Source organism: Argopecten irradians, chromosome 14 (assembly GCF_041381155.1).
Source record: "Argopecten irradians isolate NY chromosome 14, Ai_NY, whole genome shotgun sequence".
NCBI classification, from domain to species: domain Eukaryota; kingdom Metazoa; phylum Mollusca; class Bivalvia; order Pectinida; family Pectinidae; genus Argopecten; species Argopecten irradians.
Genome location: NC_091147.1, coordinates 9,082,607 through 9,105,129, shown reverse-complemented (window position 1 = coordinate 9,105,129; position 22,523 = coordinate 9,082,607). Strand labels below are relative to the sequence as shown.

The 22,523-nt window shown below is 36.2% G+C and overlaps 1 protein-coding gene and 1 pseudogene across 1 annotated transcript in view; both read left to right on the top strand.

Annotated features, from left to right (window-relative positions):
* Nucleotides 1-22,523, top strand: part of LOC138308258 (uncharacterized) — a 465,904-nt pseudogene that overhangs the window by 341,526 nt on the left and 101,855 nt on the right.
* LOC138307327 (receptor for retinol uptake stra6-like) overlaps nucleotides 8,276-22,523 on the top strand; it is a 29,597-nt gene continuing 15,349 nt past the window's right edge. The window contains 11 exon segments of the mRNA XM_069248014.1: nucleotides 8,276-8,837; nucleotides 9,319-9,376; nucleotides 9,649-9,734; nucleotides 10,816-10,949; nucleotides 18,003-18,172; nucleotides 19,036-19,268; nucleotides 19,950-19,969; nucleotides 19,972-20,031; nucleotides 20,595-20,656; nucleotides 21,077-21,218; nucleotides 21,974-22,049. Of these exon segments, the coding sequence (XP_069104115.1) occupies nucleotides 8,749-8,837; nucleotides 9,319-9,376; nucleotides 9,649-9,734; nucleotides 10,816-10,949; nucleotides 18,003-18,172; nucleotides 19,036-19,268; nucleotides 19,950-19,969; nucleotides 19,972-20,031; nucleotides 20,595-20,656; nucleotides 21,077-21,218; nucleotides 21,974-22,049 (1,130 nt within the window). The 5' untranslated portion in view covers nucleotides 8,276-8,748.

The following is a 22,523-nucleotide window of genomic DNA, read 5'->3' as shown; positions in this document are numbered from 1 at the left end:
GTACAGCTTTATTCTCGGTACACATGACGATGGCTCGTGGTTTTTTCAGGAAGAAGGAAATTAAAATAAATGAAAACGAAACGGTCTGAGCTGTTGTGACTGCCTTTTTGAAAGCATTTTGATTGATCACAACGAAATGAGAATATCCTGTTTGTTGTTCAGCGAGGTAATAGTTAGTTTGATGATTTTGGTAGTCGACGCGTGCTAAACCTTTATTATCTGGACCTAATTCAGTTTTTTTAGAATGATCACTATGTTTAAGGAATCTCTATAAAATATCGCTAAACACGTTATCTCTGCATGCTCGTTCACCGGTAGAAATCTATTTCGTCTCCTAAAATGTTTGGATTCTTGATCGAGTCGGCAATGGAAGGGAGGCAACTCTATATCACCCAACGTTTTTACGAGACTGGTCGAAACTGATAAGAAACAAAAATCATAATAACTTTTAAAAATAATTATCACTGGGTCACAAAACACTGAAAAGAAAATTATAAATATTGAATTTCAGATAGGTTCAATGAATGCTACCTAGCATCCTTCATCCCTGGAATGTCGATATCAACCCTCGATAATACAGGGGTGACTTTCATCGCTGTCGTTATCCACTCCTGGAATAAAAATGTATTTAATTATACAGAATATGGAGTAAAACTGGAGACAGTTCAGGGGAAAAAATCTGAACAATCACAGTCCTGATAGAGATTTTCTTTGATGCACATCTAAAGAATCGAATAACGGTACGATGTGGTTTTGTGTGTTGCTTTGAAGTTGAACGTTGCTCCTTGTGATCTTTAAAGGAATCTTGTGATTGGTCAGTTTTTTCTCCACTGAAGCCTCCAGATTTACTATGAGATAGTCCAGGGGTGAATATTACAACGACAGTGGAAGTAACCCTTGAAGTATCGAGGATGTGTGGAGGACGGCTACCTTGATAAGTGGAAACCACCGGTCATTGTACAAAAGACAACAGGAGAAATACTGGGATGTATTTAGATATATACCGACATGTTGTGTATATATAAAGGATCTTAAATGCGTGTCCATTTCATATGATATGAAACGAGTCGAAGAAGTTTTCATTTTTGCGAGACTTGGTGACCAAAAATAAAAAAAAAATCAAAAAAAAATCGGGGCGAGAGTTTTAGAATCTCACGTCAAAGTGTACTGTAAAAATCCAGCGGAGGCAATCATTTCGTGCAGCCGTATTCGAATGCTGATGTTACTTCACTTCGATAATTTTCTGTCATTACGTCACAATGAAATTCTTATCCGGCACAGCCCATCCAAACCGTTCCAGTGTATTTACCCACGTCCTAAGTCGTCAGTGATGTGATAAACGTATGTTATTTGACATTCCTAAATAGAAAGGGAGTGGGAAATCTAAACTCCCGTTCACGTAGACCATCCGTTTATTGTCTATTCATCAGTCTCGACTGTACTAAAGCACCGAAGTTATTGTGTAATTAAGACAACATCACATCATTCATGATTTTGTAACTCATACAAATATAAACTCAGTAACACAGTATAACATAGATAACTCTGATTTAGGCTAAAACTATCCACCCTCAGCCTAATAGAATTGTGTCTGAGACTCAAATGCATGACATACCAAATCGAACCACAGTCTCCCACAACGTACCACAGTCTCCCACACCGTACCACAATCTCCCACACCGAACCACAGTCTACCACACCGAACCAGTCTCCCACACCGAATCACAGTCTCCAAAAACCATACCACATACTCCCACACCGAACCACAGTCTCCCACACCAAACCACAGTCTACCACACCGAACCAGTCTCCCACACCGAACCACAGTCTCCCAAACCATACCACATACTCCCACACCGAACCACAGTCTCCCACACCAAACCACAGTCTCCCACACCAAACCACAGTCTCCACCACCGAACCAGTTACCACACAACCAGTCTCCCACACCAAACCACAGTCTCCCACACCTTACCACAGTCTCCCAAACCATACCACATACTCCACACCGAACCACAGTCTCCCACACCAAACCACAGTCTCCCACACCAAACCTACAGTCTACCACACCGAACCAGTCTCCCACACCGAACCACAGTCTCCCAAACCATACCACATACTCCCACACCGAACCACAGTCTCCCACACCAAACACAGTCTACCACACCGAACCAGTCTCCCACACCGAACCACAGTCTCCCAGTCACATACTCCACACCGAACCACAGTCTCCCACACCGTCTCCCAACCAAACCACAGTCTCCCACACCAAACACAGTCTACCACACCAAACCAGTCTCCACACTTACTCCCACACCAAACCACAGTCTCCCACACCAACCACAGTCTACCACACCAAACCACCACACCAAACCAGTCTCCACACACCGAACCAACACAGTCTCCCAAACCATACCACATACTCCCACACCCACAGTTCCACACCAACCACAGACTTACCACACCGAACCTCCACACCGAACCACAGTCCATACCCATACCACATACTCCAACACCAAACAGTCTCCCACACCAAACCACAGTCTCCCACACCGAACCACAATCTCCCACACCGAAACACAGTCTCCCACACCGTACCACAGTCTCCCACACCGAACCACAGTCCCCCACCACCTTACAACAGTCTCCCACACCTTACCACAGTCTCCCACTCCTTACCGCAGTCTCCCACACCTTACCACAGTCTCCCACACCTTACCACAGTCACCCACACAACAAAACCACAGACTCCTACACCGAACCACAGTCTCCCACACCGAACCACCAGTCTCCAACACCGTATCATAGTCTTCCACACCGAACCACAGATTCCCACATCGAACCACAGACCTCCACACCGAGCCACAGTCTCCCGCACTGTACCACAGTCTCCCACACCGAACCACAGACTCCCACACCGAACCACAATCTCCACACCAAACCACAGTCTCCAACATCTATCACAGTCTCCCATACCGAACCCACAGTCCCCCACACCGAGCTACAGTCTCCCACACCGTACCACAGTCTCCCACACAGTATCACAGTCTCCCACATTGAGCCACTGTCTCCCACACCGAACCACAGTCTCCCCACACCGAACCACAGACTCCCACACCGAACCACAGACTCCCACACCGAGCCACAGTCTCCTACACCGAACCACATACTTCAACACCGAAGCACAGTCTCCCTAACCCGCACCCTCAGAGTCCCACACCGAACCCAGACTCCCACACTGAACCACAGTCTCCCACACCGAACACAGACTCCCACACCGAAACCACAGACTCCCACACCGTACCACAGTCTCCCACACCGAACCACAGGACTCCCACACCGAAGAATTTTTTCTTCTATTTTCTTCTATAATGGTATGAAACTCCCTATTTCCAAAAAATCTATACGAGAAACAAAGTTTTAATACAAGAACATTTTGACTTTTCAGAGGAGTACATCCTTACCACAACTTCGTGTTTGCTGCTTATGATAAAGTAGTTAGTTTCATACACGAATAAAATTTACACCGACCTTACTTAAAGCCGTAATTACTGGGGGAAACATAATAGCTGAAATAAAGTCAGTGTTTCATTCTTTCGGTCCCTATTCATTATAACTCGGTACAATGTATAAAATGTTATCTCGAGATGACTGGTAATAGCACCTTCCATTGCTAAAGTTAATATCCGTTTTTGACTTGAACAATGAAATTTTAACAATAGAAGTTGATTAATCACGAGATGGTACTACTATAAAATAATCAATTTCCATTATTTTTTTTTCTGACAAGCTCCGAGAGTCTAAAAGCCTATAGGTCTCTTTTGCACTTAATGGTTTTTAATAGTATGCATGTGTATGGATATTTTCAATTCCTCATGACCTGCCTTTAAACTGTTAGTGGTGTGCCCATTTCGCAATGTGCAATTCACGTGCAATCTAAAGTATCGTTACTACAGTTATCTGTTCGTGAGTAGATTTGTTTTCGAATATTAAAAGGCAGTGAAATAAGCGACAGTTTCTACGTCGAGAAGAGTTCCGGTGTCGTGTGTGTCTTTGAGCTATTCTAACAAACACTTTCGATCGCCACAACTTTAGATCTAGGGCGTGTCACATCTATATCAACACGAACCAGGGATACCTTAGTACTGTGTGGATGTTCTGGTGTAATTCATAGGCTATCGATTTATATTTATCGACAAAAAGGTAAGTTTTTCTTTGTTATACTTACCGAAGGTCTCTACTGTGTTCGACATAGTATATTTAAGAGAGTAAATATATTTTAAGATTGATCGAACATGTGTATGAAAGCAAATGTTTTATCTGGACTATTATGATCACACAGCGGCCAGGGAACTTGTCGCAATAATTCGGCGCTAAGTGAAATTCTATCGTAAATGGATGCATTGTATTATATTAGTCTTGTAACTTCAAATTGTAAGTTACTTTAACAAGTGACCTGTTTAATACGTTTCATTGGTGTGCACCACCAATTTTAACAATAGAAGTTGATTAATCACGAGATGGTACTACTATAAAATAATCAATTTCCATTATTTTTTTTTCTGACAAGCTCCGAGAGTCTAAAAGCCTATAGGTCTCTTTTGCACTTAATGGTTTTTAATAGTATGCATGTGTATGGATATTTTCAATTCCTCATGACCTGCCTTTAAACTGTTAGTGGTGTGCCCATTTCGCAATGTGCAATTCACGTGCAATCTAAAGTATCGTTACTACAGTTATCTGTTCGTGAGTAGATTTATTTTCGAATATTAAAAGACAGTGAAATAAGCGCGACAGTTTCTACGTCGAGAAGAGTTCCGGTGTCGTGTGTGTCTTTGAGCTATTCTAACAAACACTTTCGATCGCCACAACTTTAGATCTAGGGCGTGTCACATCTATATCAACACGAACCAGGGATACCTTAGTACTGTGTGGATGTTCTGGTGTAATTCATAGGCTATCGATTTATATTTATCGACGAAAAGGTAAGTTTTTCTTTGTTATACTTACCGAAGGTCTCTACTGTGTTCGACATAGTATATTTAAGAGAGTAAATATATTTTAAGATTGATCGAACATGTGTATGAAAGCAAATGTTTATCTGGCTATTATGATCACACAGCGGCCAGGGAACTTGTCGCAATAATTCGCCGTCTATGTGAATTCTATCGTAAATGGATGCATTGTATTATATTAGTCTTGTAACTTCAAATTGTAGGTTACTTTAACAAGTGACCTGTTTAATACGTTTCATTGGTGTGCACCACAGGTTAAAACAAGGTAAGTAAATTGTGTTTGCTTTCGACAAAATGTCTGTTTAAAATTACATGTGCCGTAGTTTTCATACTCACAAATCAAGATAAGCTTTTAATACGTTAAATCACAAAAAGTTAATAACATTTTGAAAATTACAGTACTTCAAATGCATTTGTTTTAATTTTACAAGTACAAATATTAGCAGAAAATTATATTTAGCAGAAGTAATTATACGTACATCTGTAGTGAAGCGAAATGAGTACCTACGGTAAGACCATGAAGCCATATTGTGGTATACAATTTCATTTCACATTTTTACAGTGTTTTTGATAATTGTAAAGTGATTTATGCAGGAATATTTCCATCTCAACATACATAAGAAAAAAAAATACAGTACATAATTTCTGTTTTGTAACTAACATTTATAATGCCCGCGTGTATTTGTCCCGAACGTGGCTTTACACGACGTATTCACCGAATGGATAGCCGATGTAAATACGATGCCTAAAGAAGATCACACGATTGTACCCGAACCAAACACAAAGTCAACGTGATTATGTGTTTTTTATGATGATGTAGATACGAAGGCTAAACGAAGGGCACACGAATGCTGAGCGAAGACTATACGATGGCTAGGCGACCACAGGGACCAACTCATTCAAGTGGGATGTTGTCATACATTTATGGACTGATGAGTAAATATATGACAGCGATGTGATTTTTTATCAAAAATTACGAGATTTGAAAAATTATCAAAAAATTGGCATATTTACTATAAGACATTTTATAGTAAATATCCCGAATAATTCTTCAAATCTCGTATTTTTTGATAAAAATCACATGGTTGTCATATATACTCATCAGTCCATAAATGTAAACGATGTCCTTCGTCCTTGAAAATAAAAGCAAACATTACAATAAAAAATATCGTTAAAGCTCAACCGAATATATTGTTGTTAAAACATATTGATTTGTAATAATTTAGTTTAATCAAATTGACTATAAAAATTAAAAGAAATTACCGAAGAAATATTTTAACATGTATGTTTCCATCTAAACATACAGGAGGCTTGGAAAACAATAATTTGACAATGCATACATTTTATGTTGTAACTAACGTTTGTAAGGCATTGATTTCACAGCTTAATTCATCAAAGAAGAAACAATATCATGTCAAATGTTCGTCCTCTATGGCACAGATTACTTTAAATACACTACTATAAGGCACAAGTTTAACTGTCAAAAATAGTTATAGCAAGTTCATTCGTATTGTTAATAACGTGAACAAAATTTAGTTATATAGTTTGTATTGTTTAGAGCAGCAAAGGCTTGATAACGAAATTGGGGGAAAAACCTTTCAGTCTATATACAGTCCTATATTGTTCACGAAGGTGACAATGTAATCTGGCTAGCTAAGTATATAAGGTTGACAGTTTCGTGCATTGTCTGATCCAAACCCCGAGTTAAGTGACCTAAATCAAACGGAATTTAACAGAAGTTTGTATTTACAATTTTTCTGTATGAATGGTCGGTTTCATAATTTCACAGAACACTACACACTTTTAAGTATTGTAAACAATGTGTTTATCTATATGTAATGTCAATATTAACTTAGCGTTTAGAGGTATAAGCTTATTTCACCTGTATGTCAACAGTTGTACCTATGGATATATGAATTGAGTTTAAATGGATGAAATATGTTAAAATATTTTAGACAGTGTTGGATTAAGATTTGTTTGGATATACCAGAGAATATGTTTACCTAATATTAAATATCTTCATTCAGTTATTACTCAAAAATTGCACGACCAATGTATACAAACATGGTTTAATAGAAAACACGCCAAGAGGAGGGATATACTTTATAGTTAAATACCATTTTGGCTTCGAAGATTATCTTGTGCGACTAAATGTAAAAGAAGGAAAACAATTTACAAATTTAGAACATCAAATATAAAATTTCCGGTTGAAACTGGAAGACGGGCTGGGATACAACGTCAAGATAGAGTATATCCACTTTGTAGCGCTGGTACTGGAGACGAGTTCCATTTTTTATTTGTGTGTAACAACCATAATGCAGCCCAGTTGCATAGTAAATATATCCAACCATAGAAATCCTAATTACTACAAATTGAAAGAAATGTTCTCAATATTATAAAAAAACTATATATTAATGCCAGTTTATTCTTCCAAAAAATAGTCAAGTTATTATAACATACTTTTATCACCTAGCATTGTGATTATGTAGTAGGTAAGTTTATTATATCTATAACTACAATTATGAAATGTTAAAATGTTTGTATTTTTCCATATTTTCTCTGCAAATAATGTTACATTTTGCCTGTCATGCATCCATTCTGTTAAAAATGTCTGACCTCTTGTTATGCACTATTTTGTGTCTGAGTGAATAATTAAAATCTTGAAATCTTGGTAAGTATAAAGGTGATTGGAAACCTACAATACGAGCCTTTCTAAACCTTTTAATCTGAAGAACGAATTGTCATAACGACAGCCTGAAACTTGCACGTGATTTTTTAATAGAGGTTAGAACGATAGGGAACAAGATAAGCATATCCGAGCCTTTTAATGTGAAAGTCAAACACATTTCAAGTATTGATTAGGTTTAACTTTAGGTAAACATAATGAATAAAGGGAAAAAATGTTTAAAGATATGTGTCCTGTAAGTTCCATACATTCACGAAGCAAGGAGAGCTTTTATTCACAACATTTTGAGAATTATAATACTTACAATGCATATGGTTTAATTCTATATAAGTAAAATAAGAGTTGAATACATTTTTTCAACAGTTTTGCAAAAAATCATTATATTTACATATACATGCAATGAAATGAATACATTCGGCAAGACAAAGAAGCCAAGTTTTGGTCTACTTTCATTTCACCATTTTTAAAGTCTAGAGTGTTTTTAGTAAATTTTGAAGAAATATTTGTTATATTTACTTCTAAACGTACATAAAGCATAAAAACAAGAATTTTTCAGTGCTTAAATTATGTTTTATAACCAATGTAAAAAAGGCATCATACAATGTATATACACAGCTTAATTAATCAAACCTGACGGCTTTCAATAGATTACCGAAGAAAAACTATCATATCAAAATTTTCGCCCAATTCCGAAAATAATTCAATTCATTTATTTGCATTTTTACATCCACAAACAAGGATCGATACCAACATTACATGTATAACACAATAATAATAAAAAAACAAGAACAACTTCAGCATTCAGCAAGCCCGCTTTCCTCAGTTCAAACGACTTTTTAATGAAGAGGCCCAAATCCTGCAGAAGTTGTGGTACTGATAATTGAAGTGATAATTGACATAAAAATAATGAAAATCAAGAAATCGGGCAGATTTAAGTGGCAGTAGGTAATTGAGGGATCCAGAGTCACGCCACATACGTTACACGTTTTCAAATTTAATTGATTGTAACATTATTTTCCAAAATGACAATTTTACCTTGGTTTGTAGATGTCTTTCTTAACTTCAATCCTATTGGATTTAGCGTCAAGCTTTGGAACAACGAACACCACTGAAACAGAATCCGACGACAGCACTGAGTGAGTATTACTATGACAATGTAATACAATGTAGTTAGTTATAAGGCGAGTTTTCATTGCTTCAGTCATTCTGCCTTATTATCACAAACAACGTTGTCAAGGTATTTTTTTTAGATATAGCTTTGTAAATGATATAGGAACCATTTGATATTGTATTTATTTTTTGGGTTTCATTACTGCATAACACTAATAATGTCACCAGTGTCAATCGAGTTCACGGACAAATAAACATAGATTTCTCCATACAGTAGATAGTGCATAGATATTTAAAAAATGTTTCTGACAGCAAAATGATTGTGTCGCAGAATTTTTTATCGGTATATAATATATTGATGACATTATTTCTGGTAAATATAAAGCAATCATAAGAGTTGAACGAGATAATAAATTGTGTGCGACAACAGTATATTATTTTGTGAGCGATATACTAAGATAATTGGTACTCCTGATAGATTCCTGGACTATTTGTGTTTCTTTCCAGAACATGTAACAGCGCTGTGACTGACGGGAACATATATAACTACTTTGTCGCCCCGGCTGTAAGTTCTTCGCAGAGACTCGATCCTTTTAGACAGGCTTGACATTTTTTTTTTACTTTTATTTCAAATATAAACTTGACACATTCTTACGGTAAAAACAAGTCATGTTCAATAATTTACCAAGACGAAAAACAAATGTGGCATATCTTTATTAAAATGTACTAACTATTTCAAAAGCGTTACAAAATGACTCTATTGAGTCTCAAGTGTTTCTATTATTGTGGTGCCGATGTAATATGCCATAATTGATTGAAATAATGTTCTATATCTAGGTGTTGGAGATACTGTTTCTCGCATTTACAATCCAAAGAACCCGCAGAAAACTGGAATGTTTGCGCGGGAAACCTGGTATAGTAAGGTAAGGGAGGCAAACAATAAGTTGTCCAGTTTTACGAACGATGTTTAACATAATTAAGGCAATCAAATTCTTTACTTTCAGGCCTAAATCACGTGACACTTTGAAATATATTATGATTGGTTGATTGTAAGTTACTAGATAACTAAACAAATTTATTATATACATAGGAAACAAATGATGTTTTTGTTGATTATAGTATTTATATAAAAATGTCCCACAATTTGTAGTTTGGGTTTGTACCATAGAATGATTAACGTTTGGTTTTAGTATTGCTTTTCAATAATTCAGTATTCTTTGTAATCAGCATTTTCATTGGCTTATCAGCTCACGAAGGGAAAAATGTCGTTGTAATCAGCATTTTCATTGGCTGATCAGCTCACGAAGGGAAAAATGTCGTTGTCGTTTGTAACGTTGCTTGTGAATAGCTGTAATGATTTGATAGAAAATAAGAATTCGTTAATAAATATTAGAATTTTTACGAATTTATGTATGATATATTGAATTGATAGGAGATATATACGGGTGTAATCAACCCTTAATATCAACCTAGTATTGAGATTTCTTTTTCATTGATGTTTTACGCATTGTGGTGAAGTTGTGAACGCCGAGCTTCATAGCCAATACGGGGGTTTCGAGATCTCAAAAATACGTGGATGAAGTACAATTAACGTCGATTAGTTCCACCTTCCGGTGATTATGATGTCACAAAACTCACGTCAAATGATGACGTCATAATCAAGGGATGATTGGACAAATTGACGGCAAATTGTACTTTACCATGTCGTTTTGGGATCTCAGAACCCCGTATTTTATTACATCATACTGACGACAGTCGACTCAGCTGTCCTATCCCCGTATTCTCGGGGCTGTAGATATGTTATAATATAGATTATTGTGTGTCTAAACTGAATGTCAAAAAAGGGAGGCGTATGTTATTATATCACTAATTATGCCTTAACCGAATGTCGTTATATTTAGATGTACAATTCGATATAAAGTTTTTATCATTTCAAATGATTACAATTAATAACCTTTATAACAACACCTCACTAATCGTGTTTTCTCTTCCCCGCTGTTACAGTCCTATGGACATGTTTTCCATGGAACACCGGATATCGTACATGGCGGCATTTGGATCCATAGCCTTCCTTTGTAGTGAGGTCGTGCTGGAGTCTAAGTACGTCATAACGTACAGTGGACCTGGAGGTTATAGAAGTAGGTAAAAATAAAAAAAAACCAACGAATCATTCCTTTACAAAAGTTATTTGAATGTAGTATTTGTCTCTCCATGTCATGACCGACTCCATTTTGCTCAACTATCTTATAACGAGTCATCCATGTTGTCCATCAAATAGAGAACTGTTCTTCATCTTTAACGTCTGGTTCTGTTGTCCTTGGTACTTGCTTTTCACACGCTCCGCATAGATTAGTTGACATATGACTTCGGTTAATCAACTTCGACTGTATGTATTTATTAGTTAAGGTATTGTTTATTTCCTACTCTGAATTTGACTAAATTTGAACACAAAGGATCACATGACTGTAAGATACCTATACGTTAAGGGAGCTCAACGAGGCCCGATTTAATTCAAATTATCTGTTCAGGACTTGTTCGTTACCGTTGTTGCTTTCTGTTATGCGTAGTACGGGGTAAAAGAAGCCATGGAATATAATTGATGGACGTCATGAAGGACATAAATAGGTTGTTGGATTATATGTTCTGAATACGAGAAAATGAGTCAACAAATTGAAAGGAAAACTTATTCTTTTTATACATTGTATAACATAAAAATATACAAAATTACGGTTAAAGAAAACAAAAAATTGTCGCTTTAATTTCAAAAAATTATTTACTAACTTGTCATTCTTATACAATTTATGTCAATGGTATCTGAAACGTTCTTTTAATTGCATGTAAAATCCCTTTTTTGGTGTTTTTTCCCATTTTTTGTTTGTTTTATTTTTCCAAAGTATCATTTCATCAATACAGTAAATAAGCATTTAATAACATGCACTCATAAATATATTTTCACACCAACATTTAAATTCCGTTATGTAGGTATGTATGTAATATATTTCACTCTCATTTGCTCATTGGGACATTCTCGACCTCATTCATAGTGGGTCTAAAATAAAACAAAACAGAAAAAGACCATAAGAGACAGTTTATATAAAATTACTTTTTATCTATTATCATTTAAAGATGCTCCACCGCTGGCAAATGTTTTTTTTCACTATCAAACCCAGGAACAGACGATTTAGTATTTTCCTTCAGTTACAAAAATTACTTACTTTACACCATTACCACCATTGAACAGTTTAAGCTTCTAATTTTACTTCAAGTTAGAAATATGAAAAATAATTAATTGCATCCAGAAAAAAAATCAGTGGCACTACATTTTGTATATCCTATATGGAATGAAGTACTGATTGCGCATGCACCTAAGGCAAAATACATTATTTTATATTATTTTTTTTTTGTGTTAATTAGACATATATGTGCACGATTGAACACCAATTACTGTTCAAATTATCAGTATCCTTTATGCTCTGTCGGCGGTGGAGCATCTTTAACATTATTCATTCAATCAAGTGACTACTGTTGGAGAGGCTATTATACGTGCCTGTTTTTGTTTCAGTTTTTGTGATCATCCTGTCCGTTATAGTATATGGGATCGCCTGTTTTTGTTTCAGTTTTTGTGATCATCCTGTCCGTTATAGTATATGGGATCGCCTGTTTTTGTTTCAGTTTTTGTGATCATCCTGTCCGTTATAGTATATGGGATCGCCTGTTTTTGTTTCAGTTTTTGTGAATCATCCTGTCCGTTATAGTATATGGGATCGCCCGTTTTTGTTTCAGTTTTTGTGATCATTCTGTCCGTTATAGTATATGGGATCGCCTGTTTTTGTTTCAGTTTTTGTGATCATCCTGTCCGTTATAGTATATGGGATCGCCTGTTTTTGTTTCAGTTTTTGTGATCATCCTGTCCGTTATAGTATATGGGATCGCCTGTTTTTGTTTCAGTTTTTGTGATCATCCTGTCCGTTATAGTATATGGGATCGCCTGTTTTTGTTTCAGTTTTTGTGATCATCCTGTCCGTTATAGTATATGGGATCGCCTGTTTTTGTTTCAGTTTTTGTGATCATCCTGTCCGTTATAGTATATGGGATCGCCTGTTTTTGTTTCAGTTTTTGTGATCATCCTGTCCGTTATAGTATATGGGATCGCCTGTTTTTGTTTCAGTTTTTGTGATCATTCTGTCCGTTATAGTATATGGGATCGCCTGTTTTTGTTTCAGTTTTTGTGATCATCCTGTCCGTTATAGTATATGGGATCGCCTGTTTTTGTTTCAGTTTTTGTGATCATCCTGTCCGTTATAGTATATGGGATCGCCTGTTTTTGTTTCAGTTTTTGTGATCATCCTGTCCGTTATAGTATATGGGATCGCCTGTTTTTGTTTCAGTTTTTGTGATCATTCTGTCCGTTATAGTATATGGGATCGCCTGTTTTTGTTTCAGTTTTTGTGATCATCCTGTCCGTTATAGTATATGGGATCGCCTGTTTTTGTTTCAGTTTTTGTGATCATCCTGTCCGTTATAGTGATCGCCTGTTTTTGTTTCAGTTTTTGTAATCATCCTGTCCGTTATAGTATATGGGATCGCCTGTTTTTGTTTCAGTTTTTGTGATCATCCTGTCCGTTATAGTATATGTGATCGCCTGTTTTTGTTTCAGTTTTTGTGATCATCCTGTCCGTTATAGTATATGTGATCGCCTGTTTTTGTTTCAGTTTTTGTGATCATTCTGTCCGTTATAGTATATGGGATCGCCTGTTTTTGTTTCAGTTTTTGTGATCATTCTGTCCGTTATAGTATATGGGATCGCCTGTTTTTGTTTCAGTTTTTGTGATCATCCTGTCCGTTATAGTATATGGGATCGCCTGTTTTTGTTTCAGTTTTTGTGATCATCCTGTCCGTTATAGTATACGGGATCGCCTGTTTTTGTTTCAGTTTTGTATCATCCTGTCCGTTATAGTATACGGGATCGCCTGTTTTTGTTTCAGTTTTTGTGATCATCCTGTCCGTTATAGTATATGGGATCGCCTGTTTTTGTTTCAGTTTTTGTGATCATCCTGTCCGTTATAGTATATGGGATCGCCTGTTTTTGTTTCAGTTTTTGTGATCATCCTGTCCGTTATAGTATACGGGATCGCCTGTTTTTGTTTCAGTTTTTGTGATCATCCTGTCCGTTATAGTATAGGATCGCCTGTTTTTGTTTCAGTTTTTGTGATCATCCTGTCCGTTATAGTATATGGGATCGCCTGTTTTTGTTTCAGTTTTTGTGATCACATCCTGTCCGTTATAGTATACGGGATCGCCTGTTTTTGTTTCAGTTTTTGTGATCATCCTGTCCGTTATAGTATATGGGATCGCCTGTTTTTGTTTCAGTTTTTGTGATCATCCTGTCCGTTATAGTATATGGGATCGCCTGTTTTTGTTTCAGTTTTTGTGTGATATCATCCTGTCCGTTATAGTATATGGGGATCGCCTGTTTTTGTTTCAGTTTTTGTGATCATCCTGTCCGTTATAGTATACGGGATCGCCTGTTTATGTTTCAGTTTTTGTGATCATCCTGTCCGTTATAGTATATGGGATCGCCTGTTTTTGTTTCAGTTTTTGTGATCATCCTGTCCGTTATAGTATATGGGATCGCCTGTTTTTGTTTCAGTTTTTGTGATCATCCTGTCCGTTATAGTATACGGGATCGCCTGTTTTTGTTTCAGTTTTTGTGATCATCCTGTCCGTTATAGTATATGGGATCGCCTGTTTTTGTTTCAGTTTTTGTGATCATCCTGTCCGTTATAGTATATGTGATCGCCTGTTTTTGTTTCAGTTTTTGTGATCATCCTGTCCGTTATAGTATATGGGATCGCCTGTTTTTGTTTCAGTTTTTGTGATCATCCTGTCCGTTATAGTATATGGGATCGCCTGTTTTTGTTTCAGTTTTTGTGATCATCCTGTCCGTTATAGTATATGGGATCGCCTGTTTTTGTTTCAGTTTTTGTGATCATCCTGTCCGTTATAGTATATGGGATCGCCTGTTTTTGTTTCAGTTTTTGTGATCATCCTGTCCGTTATAGTATATGGGATCGCCTGTTTTTGTTTCAGTTTTTGTGATCATCCTGTCCGTTATAGTATATGGGATCGCCTGTTTTTGTTTCAGTTTTTGTGATCATCCTGTCCGTTATAGTATATGGGATCGCCTGTTTTTGTTTCAGTTTTTGTGATCATCCTGTCCGTTATAGTATACGGGATCGCCTGTTTTTGTTTCAGTTTTTGTGATCATCCTGTCCGTTATAGTATATGGGATCGCCTGTTTTTGTTTCAGTTTTTGTGATCATCCTGTCCGTTATAGTATACGGGATCGCCTGTTTTTGTTTCAGTTTTTGTGATCATCCTGTCCGTTATAGTATATGGGATCGCCTGTTTTTGTTTCAGTTTTTGTGATCATCCTGTCCGTTATAGTATACGGGATCGCCTGTTTTTGTTTCAGTTTTTGTGATCATCCTGTCCGTTATAGTATACGGGATCGCCTGTTTTTGTTTCAGTTTTTGTGATCATCCTGTCCGTTATAGTATACGGGATCGCCTGTTTTTGTTTCAGTTTTTGTGATCATCCTGTCCGTTATAGTATACGGGATCGCCTGTTTTTGTTTCAGTTTTTGTGATCATCCTGTCCGTTATAGTATACGGGGATCGCCTGTTTTTGTTTCAGTTTTTGTGATCATCCTGTCCGTTATAGTATATGGATCGCCTGTTTTTGTTTCAGTTTTTGTGATCATCCTGTCCGTTATAGTATATATGTGATCGCCTGTTTTTGTTTCAGTTTTTGTGATCATCCTATCCGTTATAGTATATGGGATCGCCTGTTTTTGTTTCAGTTTTTGTAATCATCCTGTCCGTTATAGTATATGGGATCGCCTGTTTTTGTTTCAGTTTTTGTGATCATCCTGTCCGTTATAGTATTTGGGATCGCCTGTTTTTGTTTCAGTTTTTGTGATCATCCTGTCCGTTATAGTATATGGGATCGCCTGTTTTTGTTTCAGTTTTTGTGATCATCCTGTCCGTTATAGTATATGGATCGCCTGTTTTTGTTTCAGTTTTTGTGATCATCCTGTCCGTTATAGTATATGGGATCGCCTGTTTTTGTTTCAGTTTTTGTGATCATCCTGTCCGTTATAGTATATGGGATCGCCTGTTTTTGTTTCAGTTTTTGTGATCATCCTGTCCGTTATAGTATATGGGATCGCCTGTTTTTGTTTCAGTTTTTGTGATCATCCTGTCCGTTATAGTATATGGGATCGCCTGTTTTTGTTTCAGTTTTTGTGATCATCCTGTCCGTTATAGTATATGGGATCGCCTGTTTTTGTTTCAGTTTTTGTGATCATCCTGTCCGTTATAGTATATGGGATCGCCTGTTTTTTGTTTCAGTTTTTGTGATCATCCTGTCCGTTATAGTATATGGGATCGCCTGTTTTTGTTTCAGTTTTTGTGATATCATCCTGTCCGTTATAGTATATGGGATCGCCTGTTTTTGTTTCAGTTTTTGTGATCATCTGTCCGTTATAGTATATGGGATCGCCTGTTTTTGTTTCAGTTTTTGTAATCATCCTGTCCGTTATAGTATATGGGATCGCCTGTTTTTGTTTCAGTTTTTGTGATCATCCTGTCCGTTATAGTATATGGGATCGCCTGTTTTTGTTTCAGTTTTTGTGATCATCCTGTCCGTTATAGTATATGGGATCGCCTGTTTTTGTTTCAGTTTTTGTGATCATCCTGTCCGTTATAGTATATGGGATCGCCTGTTTTTGTTTCAGTTTTTGTGATCATCCTGTCCGTTATAGTATACGGGATCGCCTGTTTTTGTTTCAGTTTTTGTGATCATCCTGTCCGTTATAGTATACGGGATCGCCTGTTTTTGTTTCAGTTTTTGTGATCATCTGATAATCCTGTCCAGTTATAGTATTGGGATCGCCTGTTTTTGTTTCAGTTTTTGTGATCATCCTGTCCGTTATAGTATATGGGATCGCCTGTTTTTGTTTCAGTTTTTGTGATGTATCATCCTGTCCGTTATAGTATACGGGATCGCCTGTTTTTGTTTCAGTTTTTGTGATCATCCTGTCCGTTATAGTATACGGGATCGCCTGTTTTGTTTCAGTTTTTGTGATCATCCTGTCCGTTATAGTATACGGGATCGCCTGTTTTTGTTTCAGTTTTTGTGATCATCCTGTCCGTTATAGTATATGGGATCGCCTGTTTTTGTTTCAGTTTTTGTGATCATTCCGTCCGTTATAGTATAGGGATCGCCTGTTTTTGTTTCAGTTTTTGTGATCATTCTGTCCGTTATAGTATACGGGATCGCCTGTTTTTGTTTCAGTTTTTGTGATCATCCTGTCCGTTATAGTATACGGGATCGCCTGTTTTTGTTTCAGTTTTTGTGATCATCCTGTCCGTTATAGTATATGGGATCGCCTGTTTTTGTTTCAGTTTTTGTGATCATCCTGTCCGTTATAGTATATGGGATCGCCTGTTTTTGTTTCAGTTTTTGTGATCATTCTGTCCGTTATAGTATATGGGATCGCCTGTTTTTGTTTCAGTTTTTGTGATCATTCTGTCCGTTATAGTATATGGATCGCTGTTTTTGTTTCAGTTTTGTATCATCGCCGTTATGTTATGGATCGGTTTGTTTCAGTTTTTGTGATCATCTGTCCGTTATAGTATATGGGATCGCCTGTTTTTGTTTCAGTTTTTGTGATCATTCTGTCCGTTATAGTATATGGGATCGCCTGTTTTTGTTTCAGTTTTTGTGATCATCCTGTCCGTTATAGTATATGGGATCGCCTGTTTTTGTTTCAGTTTTTGTGATCATCCTGTCCGTTATAGTATATGGGATCGCCTGTTTTTGTTTCAGTTTTTGTGATCATCCTGTCCGTTATAGTATATGGGATCGCCTGTTTTTGTTTCAGTTTTTGTGATCATCCTGTCCGTTATAGTATATGGGATCGCCTGTTTTTGTTTCAGTTTTTGTAATCATACTGTCCGTTATAGTATATGGGATCGCCTGTTTTTGTTTCAGTTTTTGTGATCATCCTGTCCGTTATAGTATACGGGATCGCCTGTTTTTTTCAGTTTTTTCATCTCGTTTTTAGGTGATCATTTTTGTGATCATCTGTCCGTTATAGTATATGGGATCGCCTGTTTTTGTTTCAGTTTTTGTGATCATCCTGTCCGTTATAGTATACGGGATCGCCTGTTTTCCTCTGTTCGCCTCTCTATCACTCCGGACTGTGTTTAGTTACGGTTTTGGTACCCTTCATGTGCTGGCATTTACAGTGATAGCCTATTATGAAGCTTTTATATGTAGCCACGATTACGGAACGGTAAGTGTAAAAGAAGTAATGGTTGAGTATAAAGGTTTCGATTTAATAATAAAATCAGTATTCATTATAGATACACAGTAAAACCTGTCTCAAAAGGACGGATAGAAATTGCATTCGTAAATCAGACTGATGTTTTTGTATTTATTTTATTCATTCCAGCAATGTCATGATTCAGAATATGTACATATGCGTTGGGTTCTTTCAGAATTTCAGAATTTATTTTTTCAAAAAAGTTTATCTTTGAATCCTCCTATTTATAACTTTTTTCTGATTCGGTTTAAATCACTTTCCATTTCAATAAGTTAAATCTTTATCAATGCTTGAATGAGGCGTTAATCCGATTTTCAAGTGTACTTAAATACAGTGTGTATTTTTACATTCTGTCAGGTTGATGCTGATCGAAATAAATCTAAATTCTAAAAACCTACATGGGAAGATGCAAATAACAAATCCGTACCATTTATTTATAATAAAGCTCATATTTTTTTCATAAATTTTCTAAGAGACATTTGATGACCCCCCCCCCCCCCAATAAAACAAACAAAAAAACAAAACACCACCGTGTGTATTGTACATGTCTTATTACTGTATAGCCGTTACATTCGAGTGTCAAAATGTTCACGATTAGGACTAAGAAACTTAGATCCTAGTGGTTTAGTGATTTTTGATCTTGTACTTTTGTATATTTGATTCATCCTTTTCTCATTTTTCGCAACCGCTAAGAAATAGCCTTGCGAAAATAACCGACTGTACGGAATTTCTTAATGAGAAATGGGAAAAAAACCCGGACATATTGTAGGGCATTGTTTAACTTATCCTACATGTTTATGTTGATAAATGCATGTTTCTATTCCATATCCAAGGTATTCACCATCTTACTTTTGCTCCGGATCCTGCCCAAACTTGTCTGTCTGACGTATCTATCGATAGTACTACCCGTTCGTTTTGTAAAGACACTCCGGAAAACCCTAGCAACGCCGACCGCTATAGGGGACATCAAGGTCTTGAATGAGGAGGACAAGTTGTCAGAGATAAGGAAATCCATTTTAGGGAGACATATCCAGAAAAACTTCGTGTTGCCTCGACCAAAGAAAATGTAAGAAATTAAAGTATATATATATCATATTTGCCAAATGCATATGGTTGTTTGATAACCAGTTGCTCACGTCAGTAAACAGCTGATTATTTTTTCTCAATTGCGTATGCGTCATGACCTTGATAGATGTCTTGCAGGGTACCTATATTCTCCACCATCCGGTTTTAAGTTTGAATAAAGACTATTGTTATTTCATGTCAATATAAATATTTAAATGATTCCCTATGTTGTCCATATGATTTTCAGTTGTTTTGAAATATCAAGCCAAATAATTGTTTTAAATTGGGACATCCATTTTCTATTTACAATACGTATATGACATAGCGTAAGCATATTGAAGATATGCTTTTCAGATGATTTTAATAACTGTGGCTTGCGTGTAATACTTTAAAAATCATTTACATTTGATTGATTTTCAGTATCAAGTGACAATACAAACATTAAAGACAATACAGAATACGTATCATTTTACAATTTGAATTTGAACCACCTTGAAACAATCACTTGAGTCGTAGATAAAACTATTTTATTTCATCAAGTAATAATAAAAAAACCTATAAGCATTGATTTCACAATTAATAATCGTTGTTTTAATAAAACTACATGGAATTAAAAAAACAGCGGACTCAATGCTTAAATTTTAATTTGTGTAACTATATACGGAACTATTTCTTTTAACAGTGTTGTTGAGCCAGGAATAAAAGTAAAAAAAAGGGAATTCTGAAACCAATAATCAAACCTTGGATCTATAAAAACAACCCCGGTAGGTTGTTACATATTAAAGGAGGGGTGTCAATGGTGGCCATGGCCGATAAGCAGTATTTTTGTTTACATAATCATTTTGATAATGACATGTTTAAGGTCAGGTCGGAGTTCCTTGTGAGTTATGGAGGTTAAACAGGAGGATCAGTTTTCTGTATGATCCAGTTTTGTTTTTTTATATTTCATGAATTATTATGCATTGATATGTTGTATATAAAAAAATTAAAAAATATAACTTACTGACAAAAAAATGGCCACAGTGACAATTTTGCAAAATGCCAATTATGCAAGAATAAAGTTCATCTGGTGCCATAATATAAAACAGAAAACGTCAAAAATGTCACCAGATTGAAACTCCTCTTTCACATCTTTTAGGAGTTATAAGCATCATTGTCTTAAATATGTATTGAATACAGACGTTTTGAATTTGTGAGTGCTACAAACATACTGGTTTGACCAACAATATCGATGCCTTGTATGTTGATCTAATTAATTAGTTGTGTACCAGGTTATGTACCAGGTTCTGTCGTTAAATTTAAAAATATAACTATTTTACTATTTCAGAGTTTAAATATTCGACAAGGTTCCTGGCTACAGTTGGTGTTAGCTTTATTCTAGTATACAAGGTAACGTATTGCAGGTTAGAGAAGTCTGAGATAGTTGTAACTCCTATGCACATTCAAAGAATTCATAAACTTCATTTTTGACTCGCGATATATATTGGACAGGCGTTTAAGGCGTTAAGATGGCGTTTATAAGTCCATAGAATCATACATGATATGCAATATGTATAACTTATGCATAAACTGTTGAACATGAACATTTCGACAGTTTTATGGAACAGCGAATACGAAAGCACTTTGTCTATCAAGGAAATCGTATGAAAGACTCAAACAATGATCGAAATAAATAAGAATTTTGTGTTATACATTAAAAACAATCTATGGCTTCATCTTGTCAAACACGAACCGTATACAAAACATATATTTCACGGTTGAATGGATTTCATTTCATTACTTCATGTTCCTGGTTTATCTATTTGGCAGCTGACCGTGGAACTGTTGATATTTTCCATCCCATTTATTGACCAGTTTCTAGAGTACCTTGATGAACTTCTGAATACCAATCCAAGTGAGGAACTCCAAGGCACCATATACATAACCTACTATCTTGTGTACGCCTACAGGTGTAAGTATATGGGTTAAAGATGATCCACCGCTGACGAATAGTATTTTTTCTTTATCAAAAACAGGAGCAGACGAATAAGTATTTTTCTTCATTTACAAAAGCTACTTACTTTACACCGTTACCATCTTTTGAAAGTTAAAAAGCTCCTTTTTTTCTTTGAGATATGAATATTAAAAATAATTAATTGCGCCCCGAAAAAAAATCCACGGCATTATGCCCTTTATGGAGTCAAGCACTGATTGAGTATGTACCAAAAACAAAATGTTTGTGTTAATTAGACACATATATACACGATTAAACATCAGTAATTGTTCAAAGATAGGTATCGTATATGCTCTGTTGGCGGTGGAGCATATTTAAGGTGTTTTATGTAGTAACTGCTGGAACTGACGATAAAATAGGGATATTTCGATTATCATAAGATATATAATGATAGTGATACAAACTCCCAGCTATTCACTGCCCTTATACATCTAACTAGGCTGTAGCATACTTGAAACACACCGACAGGCCACTATATAAAGATAGTATCTATCTAGCCATTATTAGTATTTGTACTATGTGCACTCATTAAGTAAATATAGAATTTTTAAATATAAAAGAACAATTCTCTTGATGTCGTCGAACAGCCTGTATGATATCAGAACATGATTGACGATCTCTCATTCTATAATCCGATATTTAACTTTACTAAGAGACCTTTAAATGCCTCTATATAAACAGTTTGTCTATGTTATGTATTCTCTACTTGCCAGCCTGTATAATATCAGCGACCGTACTGGAGTGTGTTCTCTCTTCTCTGATCCTCCTACACGTCATTTCGTCCTACAGGTAAACACATATGTAATAGTATAAATATAACAGTACCATACTGGAGTGTGTTCTCTCTTGTCTGATCCTCCTGCACGTCATTTCGTCCTACAGGTAAACATAGGTGTACGTATAAATATAACAGAACCATATTGGGGTGTGTTCTCTCTTGTCTGATCCTCTTGCACGTCATTTCGTCCTACAGGTAAAACATATGCATTAGTATAAATATAACAGTACCATACTGGAGTGTGTTCTCTCTTCTCTGATCCTCCTGCACGTCATTTCGTCCTAGAGGTAAAACATATGCATTAGTATAGATATAACAGTACCATACTGGAGTGTGTTCTCTCTTGTCTGATCCTCCTACACGTCATTTCGTCCTGCAGGTAAACATAGGTATACGTATAAATATAACAGTACCATACTGGAGTGTGTTCTCTCTTGTCTGATCCTCCTACACGTCATTTCGTCCTACAAGTAACACATATGTAA